This window comes from Lingula anatina, chromosome 3 (genome assembly GCF_051362555.1).
Source record: "Lingula anatina isolate TDL-2025a chromosome 3, LinAna3.0, whole genome shotgun sequence".
Lineage (NCBI taxonomy): Eukaryota > Metazoa > Brachiopoda > Lingulata > Lingulida > Lingulidae > Lingula > Lingula anatina.
In genome coordinates this window covers 2,925,455-2,941,417 of record NC_141769.1, presented here as the reverse complement: position 1 = coordinate 2,941,417, position 15,963 = coordinate 2,925,455, and the positions used below count along the sequence as shown (strand labels likewise).

The 15,963-nt window shown below is 34.4% G+C and overlaps 2 protein-coding genes across 3 annotated transcripts in view; one reads left to right on the top strand and one right to left on the bottom strand.

Annotated features, from left to right (window-relative positions):
- The window catches only part of LOC106173688 (cytoplasmic dynein 2 heavy chain 1), a 51,669-nt gene extending 45,620 nt beyond the window's left edge, over positions 1-6,049 (bottom strand). For both annotated transcript variants that reach the window (XM_087007726.1, XM_087007727.1), the window contains exons 1-10: positions 5,890-6,049; positions 5,045-5,280; positions 4,515-4,685; positions 3,951-4,092; positions 3,406-3,500; positions 2,849-3,020; positions 2,343-2,575; positions 1,759-2,007; positions 1,110-1,183; positions 599-749 (exon numbers count right to left, since the gene is read on the bottom strand). In XM_087007726.1, coding sequence (XP_086863852.1) covers positions 599-749; positions 1,110-1,183; positions 1,759-2,007; positions 2,343-2,575; positions 2,849-3,020; positions 3,406-3,500; positions 3,951-4,092; positions 4,515-4,685; positions 5,045-5,245 — 1,488 coding nt within the window. In that variant the 5' untranslated portion in view covers positions 5,246-5,280; positions 5,890-6,049. The remainder of the gene's footprint in view (positions 1-598; positions 750-1,109; positions 1,184-1,758; positions 2,008-2,342; positions 2,576-2,848; positions 3,021-3,405; positions 3,501-3,950; positions 4,093-4,514; positions 4,686-5,044; positions 5,281-5,889) is intronic.
- Positions 6,050-6,116: 67 nt separating this feature from the next.
- On the top strand, positions 6,117-13,446 carry LOC106173691 (DCN1-like protein 4). Its single transcript, XM_013554899.2, has 10 exons — positions 6,117-6,255; positions 7,550-7,650; positions 7,945-8,087; positions 8,726-8,817; positions 9,238-9,311; positions 9,656-9,747; positions 10,898-11,006; positions 11,307-11,411; positions 11,816-11,918; positions 12,211-13,446. The coding sequence occupies exons 3-10, from the start codon at positions 8,014-8,016 to the stop codon at positions 12,273-12,275; spliced, it is 714 nt and encodes a 237-aa protein (XP_013410353.1). The 5' UTR covers positions 6,117-6,255; positions 7,550-7,650; positions 7,945-8,013; the 3' UTR covers positions 12,276-13,446.
- The last annotated feature ends 2,517 nt before the right edge of the window (positions 13,447-15,963 follow it).

The following is a 15,963-nucleotide window of genomic DNA, read 5'->3' as shown; positions in this document are numbered from 1 at the left end:
TTATAGTGACACATACTTAATTATTGTCAGTCTTGGTTCCCCTTAGGGCAGAATTTCTCTTGGCCAAACTGAATGGCTAATTATAATGGCAAAATCAAATTTTTGAAATAAATTAATGGCAAATTGAATGCAATAAAAATAGTTTTATTGTCATCGCCTTGTCTAAATCAAAAGACAAATTTAATTTGAATGTGCTTATGAGAGAATAGCATAATGAGGTGTCCAGCTTTCTTGTGGGTCCCCTAGTCTAAGAAACTCCATGCCGTGGAGCTAGTCTAAGAGCAACAACAGACAATAATTAATGTGGATAAAACATATACTATAGATAAACATTGTTTCTTTAAAATCAACAAAAATAACACAGTAATGACTCAATCTTTTCAATTGGGAAAATTGTGAACTTTAAGCATACTGTATTTCTTTGAGTCACTATTAATTCACAAAATTACAACATTTCCATTGAGGTTCATTCTATTCTGTAAAAGCCTCACAAATGCTACAATGAGTCCAAGATTATGCATCTGTGGGATCTGAAATTCCCCCCCAATGAAAAGATGGAGTCATTACCGTAATGAATGTGACAAAGAATCTTACTGACCTTGGCCTCCAGCTGTCTGACCCACACAATACAGTTGACAACCTCAGGCATGTTCTTTCCCTTGGGTGGGGCCTTGTCTCCTGATGTCCTCTGGGTGAAGTCATCCCTGATTTGCTTGATAAACACTGTCAATTGACCTAGCAGGGTCTCCCTGTAAGAATTCATATTGTTTTATCACACTGCTTTGATGATTATTTTTTCAAAAGAAAGCTTCTCCAGAATTTTAATGTGTTAAACCAACATATTTTAAATCAAGTAGGAGGTTAAATAAAGCATATCACATTACTAAAACTGAGGTATACAATTTAATTTTCACACTCCAAATAATTGAAGACCCCATTAGTGTTGATTATAAATTAATTACTCGATATTTTCTTTAACCCAGTGAATTCTTGTAGCCTTTGTATTTATGTTTAATGACCATAAATATATATTAAAAAAGTTCAGCCACAAGTAACAAATTAAAGTAGTGACATTCTAATAGTCTGAATGAAATTATTGTAGTGATTACCTCTCTGCCACCATTTCTTTACTGATGCTTGGTCTCTTGATCAGTTCCTTGTACCTCTGGAACTCTCTCAGTAACTGAGGATGAAATAGATCAAATTATTGCTATCTTTTTATTATTATTTTTTTTTATTTTACTATTATTTTATTTATTTATTTATTTTTTTTTGGGGGGGGGGGGGTGCAAATAGTGGCTGCATAGCTACAGAGCCCCCACCCAAAGAATCAAACACAAACTCTTGAAAAATAAGCCATGAGGACAAAGTAATAAAATTATCCAACAGTGACATGAGGGCCGGGGCATCTTGTTTCAAATTTGAGAGTTCTATTTCAATTACTTGTTTTTTTATGTTCACAAGCATGTGATAAAAGCCAAAGTAATTTGATAAATAAAACAAAAGTAACTATCCTTAAAAGACCCTGGTAATAAAATGACAATGCTGAAGTATTTCACAGCCATACTTCCTGAAATATTAGTGACATGTGGTATGATGTAATTTTTTGTTGCTTGACGATGTGTAATAAGCTTTGGGTTTTATACTTTTTTTTTTGGTTTTTTCATGTATTTTTAATTTTGTTGTGCAAAAACCAATCTGACAAACTGAAAAAAAAGCTAATCATTCTCATAAATATGAGTTAAAACAAATACGTACCTGCTGAGAGTTAGCTTGCATGCTACGAAACTGTGACCTCAGCTTCCCAGCAATCCTCTGTTCTGCTGGCGCCATAGCTCTCTCGTACTGTGCCACGGCAGCCTTCCATAATGGCTGAGTATACGGGTTGTACTGCAGGGGGTTCAGCCCAGCAAAAGAACTGAATGCAGCTGCCGTACGGAGTTCCTCTTGCTCTTGAGGAGAGAGAAGACGGACAAGCTGTTCATGCACTGTACGAAGCGTGGTAATCTGAAATAAGACAACAGAATTAGATTGTATGGAATTTTGGAAGTTATATTCATTATTTGTTTTGTTTTTTAATTTAAACATATCTGCAAAACTGAATCACATAACTTCATTTTTATATACAGAACTGAGAATATCAAAAAAGGGCATTCCTACATTCAATTTTTCTCAAAAATAGTAAAAAAATAATAATAATTTTCCTTTAATTTTGTCTTTAACACAAAAAAAAAAAGATTCAATCCCCAGAAAAAAAGGAGAAAATTCCCAACCCTGTATGCAGAAGTCGAGAATCATAACTATTCTTATTCTAAAAGTACATTCAAGTAGCACCACCCCACCTCCTCCAGTCTGGCAGCCAGCTGGGTAAGATTCTCTGGAACAAACTTGTCGCCTTTCCAGGGATGGGGGCCATAACGCTTCCAAAACTGCACTGTCAGAGTTTCACATGCCGATGTCCAGCGCTCACAGACAGACAATCCAGCTCTTAGTTTCTCTTTGACTTTACTGAACTGCCCCTTCCATATATCCTCTTGAGCCAGTTTTCTTTGAATGTAACGCCCAAGTGCCCCACCTTTTAATAGTTATCATTAGACAAAAATAATATTATCATTATCTTATTATTTTAATACTGATGTGCTGACTTGTAATGACTTGTTAGGTGTAAGAGTATATCTAGGGAAATTATTCCAAAAGGATTTAACTAATACTTCTGATGTAACTTATTTTTACATAGTCAATGCAATTATTACACTTGAATTAACAAAATTATTTTTTAAATGAAGTCACTCGGCAAAATATATAACAAAACAGCAAAAGCAACAGAAAAATAGATGGCGACTCTTACCAATGACATCCATGAGGTGCCTCATCCTTGACTCTTTATATGGAGGATCATGCTCCGTCTGCTTCCAAACTTCATCCAACGTGTCCTGGGTCAGCTCAACCAACTCAAGACACTCAGGTAATGCCATGGAATCAAGGCTGGCAAAGTCCTTGGAGATTGGTTGAAACATTTCCTAAGATGTAAAAAAAAGGAAAAAATTGAGCCCATTTATTCATTACCTTAAAAAGATACTTAAACATGAAAATATGAATATTATATTATTAAAAGAAGATTTAGCACTACCACTGCAAGGTTGCCAATTAACCCCAAAAATGATTACAACATTACTGAAATAACACAGACATAATAAAATGAATTTTCTTTCTGACTATCATTTAAAATTCTCTACCATCAACTTGCTAAATAACACTCCACAGGAGCTCTCTGAATATTTAAACCAAATAGAAAAATACATATAGCAGAAAAACAATTAATCAAAAAACTTAAAATAATTAACTGTTATGTAAATATGACCCCTTAAATCAGGATTGTTTTGTTACATACCACCTCTCTATTACCTGAAAGCCCTGTGCTCTTTCCTTGATCACCAGTTTGGCTCCTGACATGGCCACTTCTCCCCAGAACTGGAATTCATCTGATGGTGTCAGGATTCCTAAGGAAAAAATAATGCAAAATTACCAACTTTAAGGGAAATGTCACCTTCTAGAGCTTTCAAATGAGTGGCATAAATATTTCTAATCATTTGCAGTCATTTTCAGCACATTTTGATCATTTCAGGAGTTATTGAGAAAAGCAGCCTGGGGTTTATCAATAGGCTATGGTGCTAGTGAAGATCTCAAAGTCTGTCAATATTATAATGCATATTACAGCAGAGATGTTATTGGTGTTTAGCATGCTCTGCTGTGCATTAATGTTTTTTCTTTCGAAAAAAAAGAAAGGGTATAACATCGGCTGGTTATATCAATCTATTCATGTCAATATATCACAACCTTCAATGATTGTAGATTTTAATCTCATAGTTATAGCTACAACAGCCCTCACTTTCTAATATATTCATTTGAAAGAAGTATTAAAAAGCTTGCCAAACTTTCATAATACTGACCTCCTAAGTTATCCTCATCCGTTTCCCCTTGCCTTCCAGAATATGAAGCATCTTGTTTCCTGATCACACTGCCCAGCCCAGCCTCCAGCTCACTGAGGAGGCTCTGTAGTTTAGGGTCAAAACTTTTACTCCACTTCTCATCCTAGAATACAGATTTGAATTGGCAATATCTTTCCTGAAAACTTTTCTTACAGCATTACATGTTCAGCAACCATAACTGTTCATTTAAGACAATTCAATTTGGAGAAAAGATTATAAACGCAAAGAATTTGTTGATGTATGACATCCTCAACTTTGATAAAAAACAAAATCCCTTCTTTCCTTTGACCTATTACACTCCACATATATGATGTAGTACTTACCTGTTTTAATGTGTTTACCTATATTCATTACCACTAGATATCAATTTTGCTTCTCTCAGATGTCTTATTATGGAATCAGTACAATTTTCCAGGCAGTAAAATTATTCCAGTTAGTACAATTACTTCAATAAAATTTATCAGGCGGTAAAATTATTCCACCAGTACAATTAATTCTGCATTACAGACCAAAGGCAATCAGTACCTTCAAAAGCAGTGGAGCAAAGACTTTCTGCACAGCGTGATACAGTGCACTGACTGGAGAGTCCAACATGGAGGAGACAAACACATCTCTGTGAATGTTGTCTGGGGTGATCACATCAGGCTTGATCTTAAAGAAAACTATCACTTTCTCATTGGTGTCACTTGGCTCAACCTGAAGTACACAACAAACAAAATCAGTACAATATAAGACTACTATAACTAATATATTTATTTAAGTATGCCTGCTGCCAACAAACTATTAGATTTTACTCTCATAATGTTTTTAAGTGCCTATCTCTTGTTTTAATATTCTTAATTCACATTAGACTTCAATAAAGTAAAACCTAAAAAAATGCATTGCAATCCCTTTATAGATAAATACTTTTTTATTTAAGCAAAGCAGTACATATTTGAAACATGCATAACACATTTGGATAAATAAACCCAAAAACTGAAAAACAATAACACCTCAGAACAAAATATGCAAGATTGTTTTTGCCAACTTTGAAATACTGACAACTGAAACCTTACCCTATTACAAAAATTGACTTCTTTTCCTCCAGCCTTTGTCTCAATTCTTGCAGCCAGAATGTTGACATTCCCATCATCCAAGAAACTGTTCAGTTCTGAGGAGTTATGGAGATCTGCAATGCTGCCCTCTGCTGGGCTAATACCAAAGTAATTTCCAGTGGTGGCAAGAATAAAATCTTTTCTTGAGTCCACTGCAGGCATTATGGTTGTTGTGTGATTTTATTCTTGAATCAAACCTTTGGAAAAATAAACAGCAAAATGTGTTTGCAAGCATCTATTTGGTATGATATCTTGAACATGATTCATATTTAGTTAGATATTAAGAGTGCAGTTCAATTGGTGTTCTTATGTTATTCATTATACCACTGCTACTTATTTTTAAAACAGAAACGGTTTGTGATGCAAGTTTTCATTTATGATAAATCCAAACTTTTGATGTGTCTGCTGATGGTTTCCTCTGTTCATTCTGACAGGTCACAACTGAATTGCCTGTTAACTGTCCTGATAATGACCTGTAAGTTCCTCTAGAAAGTAAAGTCTAAAAATGTAAACCAAGGCTGACAATGCTTGGAGCTAAGTTACCATAAATGAAAAGTTTAATCTTTAAAAAACTGGGCTCCGGTGAAAATATTTTCACATCTAGAAATAAGCATTTGTATCTGCTTGGTAAAGTGAGCTTCAGCTCAGCCGCTGTCCACGTCGGCTAAGAAACTACTGCTTGTGGCTACTGGTTGGTTCCCTGTCCCCCTGCTAGACTGCGGTGACGGGCGGCAAACACTGCAGCCGAAAAAAAAAACAAGTAATGAAATTAATGAAAAAACACTCGTTACAGCCTTAATACTCACCTACTTTTCAGTAATACGGGCCTTTTGCCCTAAAAGGCAGATTCCCTTTCAAGGGAGAGTAATTTGCCTTTTTTTACTTCACGTTTCTTAAAAAGTCAAACAGAGTTTACAGAGTTGCCAACCACTGGCCGCCATGTTTTGCATTTCGCTCAGGAATGTACAAGCCTAGGTGCAATCTGTTAGATACGTTTTGATTGGTAAAAGTTGACCTAGTTTACTGTTTGACCAATCAAACGCGTTATTCTTTGCTGTCAAATATGGGTCAATGCGCAAGGGCATTTGATAACTTCCGGTCTTTTTACACGATGAGCAAAACTCTGATGGCGTTTCTATGAAAAATTCATTTTAAAAGTTTGTAGAGTGGATGTAAGTATGCCATAGTGCGCAGTTCCGAAATATATGATCATTTGCTGATGAGCTCCATGGTTAAATTTGACACACGAATATCAGAACGAATGCATTGAGAACGTTTTTGGGACTTCGTCCCTCAATCTTGACTCAAGCAATCTAAACAATTAAAAATATTCTTCAGCTGTTTTAAGTACCAAATCCAGTTAATTTTGCTGATTAACTCTAAGCGTAAGAAAAGTGAATTCCCACCCTAACGGCAGCTTGGTATTCTTTATTAATATGGCAGATTTTGTAATTTATTGTTTAATATAATCAAAACATAGAAAGGGCATCAAGTATAAATTCTAATTCACTTATAGCTAAGACTTATGTCTTGAGTATGTCTGATTTACAGTGTAATTAATTCACTATGCAGTTGTGCTTTTGCCATGTGCACACTAGGTCTTTACTACATCTCTTTGAAGCTAGCATTGCTTTGCGTTTTGTTACTCAGTGCAGTTAATGTGAAGCAAATCTGGAATGAACTAATTTGCATCAGTAAAGTTGTCCCATCTTGCTTTGGTGATTTCCTTCCTCCTTTGTTGATGATCGCTTGATTTTTGATGTAACATGTTTAATGTACATGGTATATCCTGATTCCTGTCATATTAGAATTATTTAACCATAACATAAGGGATGCCGTGTTATTGTTCCCATGAGAGTAAAACTACATTCATTAATATGTTGACTTTAGCATGCTTCTCTGTAAAATAATAACAAGGCCAAATCAGTTACCCAGGTATCCCTGTAAAAATGCTTGTTTCCTTTATTACCTACCCAAAGTGCAGACTGCATTCAACTTGATGTAATGCATATTTTCACTATATTATATACCAACATATTTATCATTGAGTCTGACCATTTTAACCATTGTCTGGACCATTTCCCTTTTAGTTTTGGTACTTAATCATGTCACAGACAGTACTTACTGTAGTTGTGACTTGTCATGTAGAAAAGTGAGGATTTCAGGTTGAAAATTAGACAAAAGGTAATTAATATGTCTGTGACATGTTGAAAACAACATACTAAAAATGTTTCTTTAAAACTCTCATATCTCTTATTTATCAAGAAAAAATCCAGATGTCCATGATATCTATTCCTCATATATTCCACTGAGAGGGTCTCAGATGAATACCTTGTTGCAGTTATTTTTATCGCCAGTAGAATGGGTAGTATACAGATTGGTACTTTTAATATCTATTTTTATATATTCATTTAAAAAGATTGCATAGCAATGTAATGTAATACCTCAATTGTAATTTCATTCTAGGGATTGGTGCTGTATGAATTGACTCACCAGGCTGTCTCATCCTGGATTGGACTGACAACGCCACCTGTAGTGCTCCTCTGCATTCCAGGTTGAACTCACTGGTAAACTCACTTGTTTCTTTTAGTTAATGATAAATAATAATTTTAATAGGAATATAAGATGGGAGTTAATTCATTTGTAGTTTACTGTTAACTAGTTTTACTAAAAGAATTTTAGTCAGACCACTGCTAATTTGACAAAATCAAATATGTTGTGTGTGATCAGTTTGAACCAGTGACAGAAATGTTTGTTGTTATGTTATATGTATACATATCAACTTCAAGGTATCTGTAGGCATTGCTTGATAGTATGGCAAAAGGCAATATATGTGATTACTAGTATATGCATTTGTGCAGAGTTTGCGAGAGCAGTTGAAGACTGGCTACCAAGGTATTGGTGTTGGGAACCCATGTCAAGACGGTGACATGCCCCCCAGGAGACGCAGGAGATCACCCTCGGGGGAGGACTCCAAAACCAAGAGGGCCAGAGTGGGACAAAGGTATGCTAGTATAAGGTAGACAATGTGGAAGGCATATTATACTGATCATAGAAGATATTACCATTTGAATCAACTCACCAATGTTTAAATCCCTAGACACAACATGTTTTCATATGTGCACACATCTTATGGGACAAAGGTATAAATTTCAAGTTATTTGAATGATAAATGTCATTGAATTTTCCTTCACAGTTCATTTAATGTGATTTTGGGCCTGTCATTACTGATTAATTTTTTTGTTCATGTATTTAGCTTTGTTCTGTTCTTTGCTTTATTATTTACGAATTTTTTTTTTTTTTTTTTTTTTTTTAATAAGATTGATTTTTAGTAGTGTAAATTTTAAATGGTTTCCAATGAGAGTTTATGATTAAAATATTGTAGTCATTTTAATGATTTTAGTATATTAGCCATTATTGTAAGGCTTTTTATTGAGATAGAATGTAAGGCGCCATATAAGAATCTTATTATTATTATTATTAATTTTATTTCATATACTTTTAATTCATTATTTAACTTTGTTCTATTCCTTGCTTTATTATTTATGAAATTTATATCATATATTTATGTTTGTAGTCACAGTTTCATATGATATTCACCTTCACCCAATTTTATGCTGATATTTCTCTTGTTTGTTTCAGCACCAAGCAACACAAAATCCAGAGACCTCTGGCAGAATACAGCCTTCCTTTTAATGGCAAGAAATGTATATCCTGGTTTCATGAGTACACAGGTGGGTGTGGGATAAGATATGTGGAAAGATAACAGCTCCAAGTATGTACAGAGTTATTGTTTTAATAGCTTTGTCATTAGCTGCTGTAAGGTGGTATGCATTTAACAATGGCAGGGATAATTGTGTTTTGCTATTTTACCATATGACAGACATTTAGTAACATTTCCTTCATCAGATCTTTGGTCTGGTTTGGCCAGTATTCAGTGGGACGTCCCTAGACCAGTTGTACCTTTGTCACAGCTGATCAGTTAACATACTAATTAGACACCTGTGTGTAACATTAACAGACTAAGGAGTGTCTTTAAGAGTAATATGGTTATTGTTACAATGTTCCTTGTAACAAGCTAACATGAAATGTAAGGACCACTATTGTGTATTATTATTATTATTATTATTATTATTATCATTATTATTACAAAGGTCCAGATGAGGACACCATTGCCCCAGAGGGGATGGAAAAGTTTTGTGAAGATATTGGTGTAGAGCCAGAAAATGTAAGTCTCAAATATATGACATATTTTCATAGAACATCATGTTTGTTGTTGACTTCTAAGATGCCATAACTTTGGAAGCTTTTTTTTTTTTTTTTTTTTTTTTTTTTCATTATTTGATCTTAAAATTGGGTTTTCTAAAATTATAGAGTTAATGTTTATTTTTGTTAAACTTTTGTATAATTTATCATTCTTAATTATGGCTTAGGATTATGGCTAGGATCTCTAGCACTGTGGTCTATTTCACTTGTCCTTTGCCATCCAAGTGTAGAAGTGTGGCCTTCTTTTAGTTGTAAAGAAAGTAGAATTTTACCTCTGTGCTAATAATAAAGATTATTTCTTTACAGATTGTGATGTTGTCTCTTGCATGGAAGCTGGATGCTAAAAATATGGGCTTCTTCACACTGGCCGAGTGGCTGAAAGGAATGTCAGACTTACAGTAAGTATATAAAAAATATGGGCTTCTTCACACTGGCCGAGTGGCTGAAAGGAATGTCAGACTTACAGTTAGTATATAAAAAATATGGGCTTCTTCACACTGGCCGAGTGGCTGAAAGGAATGTCAGACTTACAGTTAGTATATAAAAAATATGGGCTTCTTCACACTGGCTGAGTGGCTGAAAGGAATGTCAGACTTACAGTTAGTATATAAAAATATGGGCTTCTTCACACTGGCAGAGTGGCTGAAAGGAATGTCAGACTTACAGTTAGTATATAAAAAATATGGGCTTCTTCACACTGGCCGAGTGGCTGAAAGGAATGTCAGACTTACAGTAAGTATATAAAAAATATGGGCTTCTTCACACTGGCCGAGTGGCTGAAAGGAATGTCAGACTTACAGTAAGTATATAAAAAATATGGGCTTCTTCACACTGGCCGAGTGGCTGAAAGGAATGTCAGACTTACAGTTAGTATATAAAAAATATGGGCTTCTTCACTCTGGCCGAGTGGCTGAAAGGAATGTCAGACTTACAGTAAGTATATAAAAATATGGGCTTCTTCACTCTGGCCGAGTGGCTGAAAGGAATGTCAGACTTACAGTAAGTATATAAAAATATGGGCTTCTTCACTCTGGCCGAGTGGCTGAAAGGAATGTCAGACTTTTGTCCATTGTAAAAAGTGTTTGGTTTATATTTAGAAGGCATAGGTTGAGTGGGGGTGGGGACTTTTGCTTCAGTCTTTTGTCTTTGTTCTTAAACAAACCTGCCTTTTAAGGAAATGCATCCAGAAAAGGAATATTGATATAAACTAGTCCATTTTGAACATCTAAAATATGTGGGAACATAGGACAGCTTCTTTATATTTAATGAAAGTAATACATATATGAAAAAAGTGCTCGTAGTTAAAGAAAATTTTTAACAAATAAGCCTTTGTCAGCTGTTATGGCGAAAAATGCACCAGTACATTTTCTTGTTGACACCAGTTGAATGCTAGAGCCAATTATTTAATAAGTATGATACTAGCATGAAGTAGTGTTACACCACTTTTTTTCCTCGATTATTGATTTTGGTTATCTGATTTTCTAGGGAGTGCATCAATAAGATAATCAAATCAGATAAATTAATAATGTTTGAACATTACTTTTTCAGATGTGATAATGTGGAGAAGCTCCAACAGAAATTAGACTACCTGAGAGGACTACTGGAGGACCACGTAGTATTCAAAACTATATACAGATATGCATTTGATTTTGCAAGGGTAAATTTTAAAAACTGTTATAAATTTTGGCAAATTTAGTTTCCTGTGCCTTAGTGAATCTGTAGCCAAACTTTTCCAATGCTGATAGATTGATATTATAGTTTTACAATTTGTTTTTAATGAAAATATTAGTTATGGATGTGATTTTATTTTATCTCTGTTCTTAATTTCTATGTCTGGTGAGAGCTTTCACCAAAAAAAATACTGCCGATTATTTATGATATTTCTGTTTAACAGATCAAAGGAGAGCAGTCAGTGTATGTTTATGAGAGTATAACCCAGTGTATCATTTCTTTTTAGGATAAAGACCAACGCAGTATTGACATAGAGACAGCTAAGGCCATGCTGGGGCTACTGCTGGGTAAAAAGTGGCCCATGTTTGGCATGTTTAATCAGTTCCTTGAGGTGAGACATTAAAAAAGTATAGATTCTATAATTTACTTTAAACAGTTCTGTCAAGAATCAGGACTGTTTAAATTTCCACTCCCATGATGAAATCCACTTTTCTAATACCAGAAGTGTGAGAAACAGGTTCACGAAATTAAACTGTGGTCTCGTAATTCTTTTTATTGGTCAGTGTTTTTTCTATGATTGACTAATAAGAAATTTAAGAATGTCTCAAGAATATATTTTCTCTAACCAAAATAAATTCCAGAATTCTTCATGACAAAACATTGCGAATATATGTTCAGCAGCATACAAATAAGAGTAGGACATGCCATAGGCTATGAACTGTAGATCTTTATGGTATTTTGTATGCCAGAGACATTTTGAAATGGTTTTATATGAACATTGCCCTGTTATTTCAGCAATCCAAATATAAAGTAATGAACAAAGACCAGTGGTGCAATGTCCTGGAGTTCAGCAGAACAATCAAACCAGACCTGTCCAATTATGATGAAGATGGTGCTTGTGAGTTATTCATTTTTTTTTTTTTTTTTTTTTTTTTTTTTTTTTTTTTTTCAATCACACAAAGGAAATTTAAACTGAAATAAAAAAAAAGTTTAATTGCAACCCCTTTGATTTAATCTTGCTCCCACCCCTGATTGAAGTTAAAGTGTGATTTTCTTGGGGATTGAGGACTTGAGTAGGATTGGTTAAACACATTTCATTTGTCTCCCTCATGTAAAACAACTTCTGTTTGATCACAAAATTAACTTGAAAAAAAATTCTTATTTTGAAAAATGTTTTACTTTTTTTTCAGGGCCAGTTTTATTAGATGAATTTGTGGAATGGACAAGAGAGCAGCAGCAGCAGTCGATGGGATAAATTATGATAAATTCATCACAAAGACAAAAATTATAGATGCTGTTTATAAACATAAAAGCTGCTTTATGATCCTTTAGCAACAGTAACCCTGTTATTTTTGTTTGTTTTTTTGTGTTGCTCCAAGGATGGTGATTGGAGAGAATTTTTCTCTCATGAATACTTCCAAAGGAGCATTATTATTTGTTGATATGTGTATTTTTCAAGTGAAGACAGTGGGGAAGAACCCAAATTGACTATTTTCTTTTTTCCTTCTGCTTCAAAACTGCTGGTGTTTGTTTACTTTCTAACTGTTGTCAGGTTTGTGCACTCTTTCTATAAATATCAAAGTATTCGTGCTTGAAATCCATATGGGAGCATAGCCACAGAACCCTCGCCGTGCCTATAACAGGGATTTAGATCTGAAAATTATAGAACATATTCAGCGGGTGAGATAAACAGTAGCTCTTGACAGAACTGTTTTAAACCTATGTGGTTAATAAGAAATAGTTGTTTTATACTGCAATATTTGCAGGAATGAGCTGCAATTTCTATGTCATTAAGCAAACAAGCAAATTGTTTTCAGTTTTGTCTTCATATTATACATTAACTGATAATGAACTTGGAGGAGATTTTTTGAAGTTCAAGTAGTGGAAACTAGACCAGATTAATGTTTGCATGCATGCTTTAACTCTAAATCTAGTCTTTTATGAATTGGTAATTAGTTTTATGTTAGAATTAAATCAATACTGAAATTTTAGTTCATGGGGAACTTTTCCCTTTATGATTTCCTCTGGCTGTAGAAGTAACTATTGAATGCAGTTTTACCTGGTGAGAAGTAAGGTATTTCTCTACCCCACCACAATATTGACACAATCATTTTGGGCTTCCATGATTACACAGGTATAATGCTTTTGCACTTTGGGTCGTCTTAGGTAAAAGCTGGTCTTTCAAGTAAAAATTTGAGTGAAATGTTTTTGTTTGAACAAGGTGTTGGTGTAGACAGATGTCATTTGGAATAATCACTTTTTTTTCACGACAACTCGATGAAGTTGCAATTTTCTGAAGGTGCATTCATATATAATTATTCATTTATGTATAAAATGTTTTTCAGAAATTAAAACCACTGTTATTAACAGTCATTCTTTTTTCCTGAAACTGTTATGAATATGGTAAATAAAAGTGTATACTACAAGTTTACAATTTTCTTTGAATAATGAATTAGTTAGCAGTTGCTATTTGGTAGCATGTCAATTTGACTTTAAGACTGGGCATCCTCCACCTCAATCATCTTGAATGGAGTGGAATTTACTCACCTCACACGTCTCCAGTGGCGGATTTAGTGGGGTGTCAGGGGGGTCCTGCCCACCCCACTCCCTCTGAGTTCTGAAAAAAAAATCACAGCAATGGTACCCTCTTGAAATTAGAATTTTGACCAGCTGAATAATAGTACTATACCGTACCAAATGGCACCGTTCAATCTCTGAAATACCAAATTTCTTCGGGGCCCTTCAGCGGGTCGGCTTTGCATCCACGGACCTCCCCTTCAAATAATCCCGTAGCCGCCCCTGTGTCACCCCTTGAATAAAATAGACTTACTCCACCTGCCATCCCCTTGAATGAAATGGATTCTCCCCACGTATCACCCCTAGAGTGGAATGGACTCGCTCCACCTTTTAACCCTAGAGTGGAATGGACTTATACCAAGTGGGTTATTCTTAACACAGAACGAGGTGGTCACCCTCAATACAAAGTATAAAACAAAGAATTTTTAATGTATCATTTATAACAGGACAACTATCAAAAAATAATGATGAAGAAAATGTAAAAAATGCGATTTTCCACGTAAAGAAAGCTTGATTTATGACACCCGTTACAGGTCTGTCCTTTTAACATGCCAGTCATAAATTTGGGCATATCTGATTATTTTCACATGTGGGAAGACTGATTTTGGGGGGTGTTGGAATTTAATACTTTGTCTTTCTTAAATTTAGTGTAATTTGAATGTTAGTTTTCATGCCTTGTACACACAGAAATTCTCTAAATAGTGTCCATCTAAATTAAAGATCGAGGAAAATGAAAAGATGTAATCTTTTCGATTCGCATCCTGAAATATCATAAGTATCGTATAAGGTGTACACATATAAAACGGTGTGTGGAAAAAGGCGAAATGCAATTTTGAACTTTAGCAGAAATAATACATCTGATAATGGGCAGATCCAGAATGTACTCGTATTCGTACTTCACGAGGTAACAGGCTGCATCTTTCTAACCCATTTCAATACGTAGGCATTTCCTGTTCATTTCAACTTTTACAATTAGCAAAATTTAAAAAGTTATTTTGTGCTTCAGTTTGAGAAAAAAAAATTCAAAAAAATTCAATTCGAGATGATTTTAAGATCTGAAAATTCAGCACATCAATATTACTAGTACTTCTGTCTTTAAGATCTCCCCCCCCCCTCCCCATAAAAAAAGTGAATTTATTTTTATAAATTTTATGTCACTTAGTCTACAAGTGTTAGATACTGATATTTACATATGTTGAAACTAGAATTGATTTCCAGGGTGTTAATTATTATAGCAAATCACACGGTAGCTGGTCAACTTTATCAACACTCTTACTTGAGTATCTTCCAAAAATGTGGTGAAAAATTGTGATTTTATCTTAAAGTTGAAAGTTACGATATGCAAACACTGAAAATTATCGAAAGAATGCGTGTATGCCTATACGAAACTGTTGTGGTAACGGGACATTTACATGATAAAGACCACTAAATCAAATTGTGGTTTTCAGAGAAATCTAATCTGTAATCGTTTAACCTTGTACCTATCAAACGGTAGTATTCGAAATCTGTTGTTGTCATCAGGTCGTAGCATTGATTATATCCTTATAACCACGTTTATCTCTCCAAGAAATCAAGATTGAGATAGACGCACCTGGCGTACTTCGTGGACAAGTAAGTAATTTTGAGGCGCAACACTGTTCACTAAGAACACGCCGTTAGGGCTCAGACACAAAATACAGAAGGGAAAAAGGGTGGACCGTTGACAAATATTGATCCATTAGTTTAAATGTATATTATGTTTTCGATCTTTGCTCTTAGAGACAAACGCAAGTTTGTGAATAGGTCCTTTGTTATGCATCTAACCACAAAGTAATTTTAAGTTATTTTAAACATGGTATATAATCACGTTCACCCATACAGCTTTAAAAAGTGGTTATCTACAAGTCTTTTTAAAATCTTTTATCACATTGTTTTTTTTAAATTAATTTTATCATTTTTTCTTGACTTAACCTGGCACGTTATTTTTGAGAACCCTAATTTTAGCCGACACAACTTTTAAGTTAAAAAATTTAAAAAACTAGAGAAAAAGCGTTCCTTTCTTTTCTTCTGATTTATGGTGGAACACTCACCTCTCAAAGGCTTATTTTTTTTTAATAATTAAAATGATAAATTTGAGCCAGGGAAAATATCAAATGCTATCAGTTGTCTCTGTTTTTTAACTTCCGACAGTGTAGATAGTCACGGTGTCTGCTATTGTTTGTTTTGATGCAGAAACTTAAAAAAGGACAACTATAAATCTTACGTTTTTGTTTTTAGATATATAAGATAATGGAGTACCTTGCGTAAAAATGTAATGTTAACTTTAACTGCCGTATATAAAGCCTTTCAGGAGGAAAATTCAATCATAAAATCCATTTTCAATGGCT